Here is a 9,245-nt window from a genome sequence, read left to right as displayed (position 1 = left end):
CCAACACAAAAAACAGCCATTAATCTTATACTCATTAAGCCTGTGTGCCTAGGGACTCAAATTCGCTGGCATGCATCAAACTTAGGAATTACATCCAAACTTTTCTGAAATTCCATATCTTTAGCTTATTAATATAGACCTCTTTAGCAAATGCCCGACAGGGCCCAAACCTTGGGGTTGTAGACTAATGCTGAACAAAACAAAGACCAATTTCTTGGGAAAAGTCTGTCTTTGTGGGTTCAGATAAGTAGAGTTAAATGGGGTAAGCTCCCCAGCCAAAACCTGTTGAGTGCAGTCTCTGTTTCCTTTTTCCTAGAGTTAAATGGGCAATCATAAAATGAAAACATTTGTAGGTACGAACACTAATGCTTATGTGACAACTTCAAAATTTCTTTACTATTACAGTGGATGTCTTAATGTAGCCATAAAGCTTGCTGTAGCACTATTTAACAATTAGGAATATTATAGAGATATTTAAATAAGTCCTGTACATCTGCTAATACAAACAGAATAGTTTTACCCATTTAAGGCATAATTATACTTCTGAAGACAAAATTGAGGCAGTTTTGTGCATAGGTACTGTAGTACTCTTGATCAAGACCAAGTATAACTGATGCAGTTTATTAAAACATGACAATTACACTGCAGAAACACTTGTTGTACTGTAGATTCCTCAAAGTTATTCAGTTTTAATGTTTAGCGAAAAGACAAGATATTTTAATATTTATCTGCTATTTGTTCTACAAGATTAGAATTGAATGGAAGATCAGGATAATTTTCCCCCAAGACTCCAGTCTATCTCAGTATAGAAAATGTGAACTTAACTAATTGAGACTTGCTTAGATATCTTAATTTAAAACATATTTCTTCATATGTTCTTGTGTCAAATAGCATTCTGTAAGGTGGTGCAAATTTTGTCACCTATCTCTGACTTACAATCCAGACAGCTGCAGATTTACAAGAAAATTAATGGATATGTGCTCATGAGTTTCTTCTTTTAAGAGGAAGGGATAGTTTAAGGATGGGGATGAGCAGGAATTACATTTTTATGAGTTTTGTAATCTACTTTTTACATTTTTTTGTAAAGAAAAATTTCTCAATAAAAATTAAAAACAAATGACTGTGTACATGTATTTAATTTATACAATGTTCATTTTGCTTCAAAATTACATTACACACAAGAGAACAGCTATTTATACACCAAATCACATGCAACATCTTCAATGCTACATGCTATGTATTTGGTAGACAATGGTCCATACTGAATTATGAGAATAAGCTGTCATCCATACAGTGTTGCCTTGAACCTTGACTCCATTCCTCCAGTCCAGTGGAAAGCTGAAATAGGACCCATCTTCAGTATGTAAATGGGATTTTACGCCACATAAAAAACCTTATTTTCAATAATAATGCCTTTTAGAAGTCAACATTGTTCTGCAGAGGAAAGAAGACATTTCAAAATGTACAAATTACACTTTAAAAAAGAATAAAGCACTTATTTTCAAATAGATAAACCATTTCTGATTTAAAACATTTCACTATACAGTATTTTACATAACTTCGGTTTCACATAAAATCCTAAATATAAAGTGAATTGAAAAATACATCTTGCTACACTTTTATTGTTTTACTAAATTTGCCAATTTAGGCTCATTCAGGCTCGCTAATCATTTCCATGGTAAATCCCTTCTTTCCTTTTATCAGTATCTAGCTACAAGCAGGATATAGAAGTAGGCACTGCATCTGTAGCATGACACTGCTAAGAGCAGAAAGCAGTTGCAAAAGCTACAGTACCTACAAATTGGGGAATTTTGGTGTCATTCAAAATGTTGCAACTATGACAAGTTGTCAAAAATGGCAGTTACAATACAGATAACCATGCTTTCCTTTAAAAAAAGAAAAAAAAATGTGGGGGGAGGAGGGAAGGTTCCCCTTACAGCTAACTTTTAGTATGTTGTAGAATGGACCATAATTAGGCAACCGCCTGAGTGGCAGAGGCAGCCAAAAAGGTATTGGCCACAGTCTTATTACTACTTCTTTTTGGTCTCAAATTCTTACGGTCTACATCAAACTAAGTGAATTTAATTGTCAACTACCCACTCTAAAATCTCCATCATCCTGCAATGATGTTAAAACTCTAAAGGTAAGGCCAAAAAAGTACTTATTATCCACTTCTCTCAGCCTGGCTGAAAAACGCAGGGCTGAGAGAAGATCTGCTTGCCTATACTCCTCTGTATGCCTACATAAAAACAACGGCAACCGCCCGAATGCAGGTACACAGAGCGGAGGTGGTCAGATGGGCGGAAAAACATGAAAGCAGACATTTTCCAGTCTGGCTTCCAATCTGCTCTGTGTGCCCGCACTCAGGCGGTTGCCTTTGTTTTTAATGCAGGCATTAAAGGAGCATAGGCAAGCGGATCCGCTTCTCTCAGCCTGGCAGAAAAACGCAGGGCTGAGGGAAGCGGATATAGGCACTATTTGCTCTCGCCCTAAGAGTCTGTTTACTGAACAACTGAGGGTCCTCTCCACAAAGGCTTATTGCTGTGTTTCCTTCCTTAAAGGAGAAGGAAAGGCTAAGTCACTTGGGGGTGCCAAAATGTTAGGCACCCCCAAGTAACTTTAATAGCTTACCTTGTACCGCGGGCTGGTGCCCGTTAGGAGAAAACCGCACCCGGGGTACCTGCAGCGAGCGCTAACATTTTGGCACCCCCAAGTGACTTAGCCTTTCCTTCTCCTTTAAAGGAGAACTAAACCGTAAAAATGAATATGGCTAAAAATGCCATATTTTATATTAGAAACGGACTGTACTAGCTTAAAGTTTCAGCAACTCTATAGTAGTAATGATATAGGTCATTACAGTTGTCACAGGAGCTCCCCATCTTGGATTCTGTTCCCCACCCCCTCTGGAACTGTCCGGGACAGTGCACATGCTCAAGATGGTCTGAGCAGCTGTTGAGAAGCTAAGCTTAGGGGTTCTTGCAAATTATCAAGCAGAAAATGAGGGTTGTCAGTAATATAAGCTGATGCTACAGGGCTGAATATTACATTCTGATGCAAATGCCCTGGTTTTAGATCTGTCATGTAATGTGAATCTGAATGAATTACTAATCAGCTTTTTACTGTTACATTTATATTCTATTTATGCAGTATATTTTGAGTCAGTTCCTAAGCTCAGTAACTGACAGCAGCAGAAAGAAGATGAGGAACTACTCGGGCATCTTTGGAGGCACAAATCTTCCCTGATAAAGGGTTGTGGTCACCTTGGGCTGGTACAGAAACCCAAAACATAATGTACAACATTTCTGCCCTACTTCTTTAGTTAGGCTTTAGTTCTCCTTTAAGACCTGTGAAACATTTCCAAAGTCATGATGTGCAAGTATGTTTCTGGGCCAAAAACACTAAACTGGCCTTTTTTTTTTTTAAAAAAATAATAATTTACAAGGACATACAGTCTACAGACTGAAAAAGTAAACATCAGTCTGCCTCCTGCTAGTAGGAACTACTTCCTAACCCTAGGCTCATTCAACCTTTACCTCACTTTGTTCAAAGTGATTGATTCTGGTTCTTTAAACTTTAACAATAGACCATTTTAAGTGATGTGAGTTTTAAAATTTTACTGGATACTCAAAGGCGGAACTGACCTTGTCTCTGAAGAAGAATAATTTAATCTTATCTTATGCTTGAACCATCAGAATATGTTTAATAAACATATATGATGGTGACTTACAACAGTCATTTAAAGGACACTCTGAGGATAGAAAACCACCAACTGCAGCAGGCTTCATAAGATATAGGATAATGGATTCTCACCATGGTGGAAACTTGTCTGTCTCACAGGCCTGGTTGTGGGGCCATTAAATCAAAGTCAGTCAGGTTTCTGGCAACCCAAACGCCACCGGCAAACAGACCCAGATTGACAAGAAGGTTTCTGTAAAAAAAAAAAAAAAAAAAAAAAAAAAAAAAAATTATATATATATATATATATATATATATATATATATAGTCTTGCAAAGAATCGGCACTCACCAGTATCGGGCACAGGCTGGGTGCTGACAAAAATAATACATCAAACTCAACAGTAGAAAGCACTCACAGCTACAGCATCAATCAAGTCAGTGATTTCAGTGGTATGCTGAAATAAATCACTGACTTGATTGATGCTGTAGCTGTGAGTGCTTTCTACTGTTGAGTTTGATATTTTTATATATATATATATATATATATATATATATATATATATATATATATAATATAAAATATAATATATAAATATATACAGGTATTATAAGCACACAGTAAGACTAAAATGGATGTAATTACAAAACAACATTATACTAAGGACACCATGACCTTCCCTAATGGTAACAAGAGCACAAACGATACATCTGAAAATATAGCATTCCGCACCGGTACGTAACCAAATCGGAACAATAAAAAACATTTTGAATCGCTTGTTATATCCTTGTCATTGCTCTGTACTCGTGTGTATATCTAGTTCCATGCATGGTTCGTACCCACGTGTAAGATGGTGTTGATAATGTCTGACTGGATATAGATATCCGTTCTTACCTGCGGAAATCATTACGGTCTGTGATAAATCGGTAGACGCCCCTCACCCAGCCACGAGTTCCAGGTCCACCAGAAGCCCCCGATCCCCTATCCGCTCCACCAGGCGCCATTGCCAATTGAACTGATTCCCGGTACCTTTACTTCCGCCTCCTGCCTAAACTTATAGAACGCCCTTCTAAAATGGAAACAACGCGAGACTGAGCAGCCAGGCGTTTGATAGCTGGGAAGGCGGAATAGTAGGATCGACGTGTAGTTTGAGTCGGTAGAGCAGGCTTGAAAACAAGAATGTTTCAGAAGATAACTTGTGAAATGATAATTTGATACTGTGGAGCTCCAATCGCTGAGATACATGCAGCGTGTTGTCTGTACCTATTAATGCATACCTCCAAACATGTTTAAAGTATAGAGAGGGATAAAAAGAAATGGTGCGAATAGTATGGTGGAAATGTTTTGATCACGGCCTCAATACCACTCCCATTTTTACTAAATTTGGTTTAAACATCTCTGGTGATTTTGGGATCTTGTTTTATGTGTTATTGCAGTTTTACTAATGAATGTGACATTGCCTTTTAAGCTGCAAGTCTCAGTTCCCCCAAGAGACAAGTTTAGCTTATTATGGTAGTTACAATTGTATCTAAGTGCAGGGGTTGCAAATGAGGGAGCTGTTAAAATCGGGACTGTCCCATGAAAATGGGGACAGTTGGGAGTTATGTAATTGCACACAAAGTTTGTATCTCTATTTAAACTGGGTCTACTGAGGAGGTTACTAACATTTCTAGGAAACTCCATTCCAGCAGTTTGCAATACATTTTGACATTTGTACAAAATTTTTGAGGTGTCCTCACCTGACAACCTCGTAGGTCTTTGTACAAATGGGTGACCTCATGAAATGCATCCTCGTCAGATATTGTCCAGTTATTTTGTCTTGATGGATGTCTCTTGTGTTCCCAACATGCAGTACCACAGTGGGGCATGTAAGGTGCTTAAAGGCAGTGTCTGACTGGGGACCCTTGGGCCCACCAGAGGACCTAACCCCAAGGGCCCCATCTGCCATCAAGGGTTATACCTTACATTGCCATTGTAATCATACTACCTTGTGTTTTGTGGTACAGGTATGGGACCTGTTATCCAGAATGCTCAGGATCAGGGGGTTTTCTGGAGAAGGAGTCTTTCCATAATTTGGATCTCCATGTTTTAAGTCTACATTAAATAAACTGCAGACTGTATAGCGGATAAATGCTATGGCAATTTTATATTTATTATGCTCAGAACAAATAGCAGGATTGACATAGTGGGATTTTTATGTATAATAGCCCCAAAATACATAGCAAAATGAATGCAGTGACAATTTCACGTATGATATTCTAAGAACACAGATTGTAAAATTGTCATAGAACACATAACGGGTTAGATGCAGTGGCAATATCACAGAAAATTACCACCACACGGTGTACTTTAAAGGGATACTGTCATAATTTTTAAGGGGTACTTTTTATTTCTAAATTACACTGTTTACATAGCAAATCATTCACTCTACCTTTTAAAATTTTATTCTTGAACCAACAAATGTATTTTTAGTTGTAATAATGGTGTGTAGGTAGCCATGTCAGTGCATTGTGAGTCTGAGCTTTCAGAAAGAGCCAGCGCTACACACTGTTTTCAAGTAACCTATTGTTTCTTCTACTCCCATGTAACTAGAGAAGTTGCAAGCCAGTCTTGGATTTCTTACTACTTAGGGCTCTGGAACACGGGGAGATTAGTTGCCCGCGAGACTAATTGAACTACGGCAATACGGCAAAGGAAGGAGCTGCATCCACTATGTGACGATCGATTGATTGAGCCTAGTCTGACTCCTTCCTATACATAAAGAAGGCTAGGCTCGATCAAACGATCGTCGCATAGTGGTTGCTGCTCTTTCCTTCGCCGTATCGCCGTACCTCAATTGACAGGAAGCCTGGTGCAGGGTAGAATAGCTTTTTTACTTAAAAAAATTTAGTGTTATTTTTCCTTTAAGAGCAACAAAGGGTTAATTGCGTCATTGTGGAAGATAGGAAACGCCAAATAGTTGTATGATAAGTGTCTAGATAAGGTAAGAGTGTAAAATTGTCATATAACACATAGCAGGTTACATAGTTACATAGGGTTGAAAAAAGACCAGTGTCCATCAAGTTCAACCCATCCAAGTAAACCCAGCACACTTAACCCACACCTACCAATCTATACACTCACATACATACACTATATATATACAACCACTAGTACTAACTGTAGATATTAGTATCACAATAGCCTTGGATATTCTGATTGATCAAGAACTCATCCAGGCCCCTCTTAAAGGCATTAACAGAATCTGCCATTACCACATCACTAGGAAGGGCATTCCATAACCTCACTGCCCTCACCGTGAAAAACCACCTACGCTGCTTCAAATGGAAGCTCCTTTCCTCTAATCTAAAGGGGTGACCTCTGGTGCGCTGATTGTTTTTATGGGAAAAAAGAACATCCCCCAACTGCCTATAATCCCCTCTAATGTACTTGTACAGAGTAATCATGTCCCCTCGCAAGCGCCTCTTTTCCAGAGAAAACAACCCCAACCTCGACAGTCTCACCTCATAGTTTAAATCTTCCATCCCCTTAACCAGTTTAGTTGCACGTCTCTGCACTTTCTCCAGCTCATTAATATCCTTAAGGAATGGAGCCCAAAACTGTACTGCATACTCAAGGTGAGGCCTTACCAGGGACCTATAAAGGGGCAAAATGATGTTCTCATCCCTTGAGTCAATGCCCTTTTTTATACAAGACAGCACTTTATTTGCTTTAGTAGCCACAGAATGACACTGCCTGGCATTAGACAACTTGTTATCAACAAAAACCCCTAGATCCTTCTCCATTAAGGAAACCCCCAACACACTACCATTCAGTAGATAGTTTGCGTTTATATTATTTCTACCAAAGTGCATAACTTTGCACTTATCAACATTGAACCTCATTTTCCAGTTTGCTGCCCAGTTATCTAATTTTGTCAAATCGCTCTGCAAAGCGGCAGCATCCTGCATGGAACTTATAGTTTTGCACAATTTAGTGTCATCAGCAAAAATAGAAACAGTACTGTCTATGCCCACCTCCAGGTCATTAATAAACAAGTTAAAAAGCAAAGGCCCAAGGACTGACCCCTGCGGTACTCCACTAACCACACTGGTCCAATTAGAAAATGTTCCATTTACAACCACTCTTTGTACTCTATCCTTCAGCCAGTTCTCTATCCAATTACAAATATTATGTTCTAGGCCAATATTCCTTAATTTGATCATTAACCTTCTGTGAGGTACTGTATCAAACGCTTTAGCAAAGTCCAAGTAGATGACATCAACTGCCATTCCAGCATCAAGGTTCCTGCTCACCTCCTCATAAAAGGCGACTAAATTAGTCTGGCAAGATCTGTTACGCATAAAACCATGCTGGCACAAACTAATAGTATTGTGAACTGCAATGTATTCAAGTACCCTATCCCTTATTACCCCTTCCAAAAGTTTTCCTACTACTGATGTCAGACTAACAGGCCTATAGTTTTCAGGCTGAGAACGGGATCCCTTTTTAAATAACGGCACCACATTAGCAATCCGCCAGTCTCTTGGCACCATGCCAGACCTCAATGAATATATAGGTTATAAGTAGTAGCAATACCACTGATAATTACCACCTGGACACAGTGTACTTTATACCAGTTTCAATTTATGTACAATAACCTTAGCACATACATCAGTACATCAGAAAAAAGAAAAAGCAGGGATGGTTGAATGCAATAAAGGGTTAATTGTGTCATTGTGGGTGAAAAGAAGAGCCAGAAGCCAAATAGTTGTAAGATAAGTGTTTAGGCTGGAACAGAAATTAAACAACACCAAAAAGAACAAGGAATAGTTGTGTTTGATCTAAAGCTGATATTCTTGCTGCATTAAGGTTGTCAGGTGGAACTGTAGGTGGTGGGGCCCACTGGAGCAGGGGCCCACCAGGATTTATCCTGGTTTCCCGGTGGGCCAGTCTGTCATCCTCTGATGAAGCACCCAATGGTGTGAAACGCGTTAGGAGAGTGGGTGCCATGAGGCACTGGGATGCACCCATCCATTGCTTGGTATAGGATGTTTTACTGCTTATTTTTGATTTGTGATTTGATTTTGATTATGTTGTGTTGTCAATGGTTCATTTGCAGTAGGCTATTAAGTGGGGTGTTGCAGGTTCTGTATTGGGTCCATTCAGGCCCAGATTTGTGGAGAGGCCACATAGGCCCAGGCCTGGGGCGCCAAAAACCTGGGGGCGGCATGCCGACCCGCCACAGCAAAATCTTAAAATTTTTGTTCGCCCCCCAGTTTTCCAGTTTGGAAATCCGGCCCTGGGTGCATTTTTATTTAATTTGTTTTTTTAGTAATGAATCAGTTTTTGCAGATGACATAAAACTACACAGGTAGTGGATGCCATACAGCATATGTCATCCTTGCAGCAGCACTAGACAAATTTACACTTTGGTCTAACTGCAAGCCACTAATACCCTTAATGGGACTGTGTTAAGTAAATCCATAATTGAAATGGATCTTTAGGTTCTTATAGATAAAAAATCTGTAGCAAGCAATTCCAGTAAGGAGCGACTAAGCTGGTAAAGGGTATAGAAAATCATCATTTTG

General features: G+C 39.1%; 1 protein-coding gene across 1 annotated transcript; it reads right to left on the bottom strand.

Moving 5' to 3' along the window:
• Positions 1 to 970: 970 nt before the first annotated feature.
• On the bottom strand, positions 971 to 4,765 carry tomm6 (translocase of outer mitochondrial membrane 6). Its single transcript, XM_004910673.4, has 3 exons — positions 4,570 to 4,765; positions 3,811 to 3,928; positions 971 to 1,434 (listed from the first exon to the last, which is right to left on the bottom strand). Exons 1-2 carry the CDS (start codon positions 4,677 to 4,679, stop codon positions 3,832 to 3,834), a joined length of 207 nt encoding a protein of 68 aa, XP_004910730.1. The 5' UTR covers positions 4,680 to 4,765; the 3' UTR covers positions 971 to 1,434; positions 3,811 to 3,831.
• Positions 4,766 to 9,245: the final 4,480 nt, after the last annotated feature.

Source organism: Xenopus tropicalis, chromosome 2 (assembly GCF_000004195.4).
Source record: "Xenopus tropicalis strain Nigerian chromosome 2, UCB_Xtro_10.0, whole genome shotgun sequence".
NCBI lineage: Eukaryota > Metazoa > Chordata > Amphibia > Anura > Pipidae > Xenopus > Xenopus tropicalis.
This window is presented reverse-complemented; position numbering and strand designations above follow the sequence as displayed.

Bases quoted from the DNA above. Each gene is read 5' to 3' on its own strand.
- tomm6 (XM_004910673.4), bottom strand. From the start codon at position 4,679: ATGGCGCCTGGTGGAGCGGATAGGGGATCGGGGGCTTCTGGTGGACCT. The intron at 3,929-4,569 runs GTAAGAACGGAT...TTTTTTTTACAG, and splicing joins GACCGTAATGATTTCCGCAG to AAACCTTCTTGTCAATCTGG.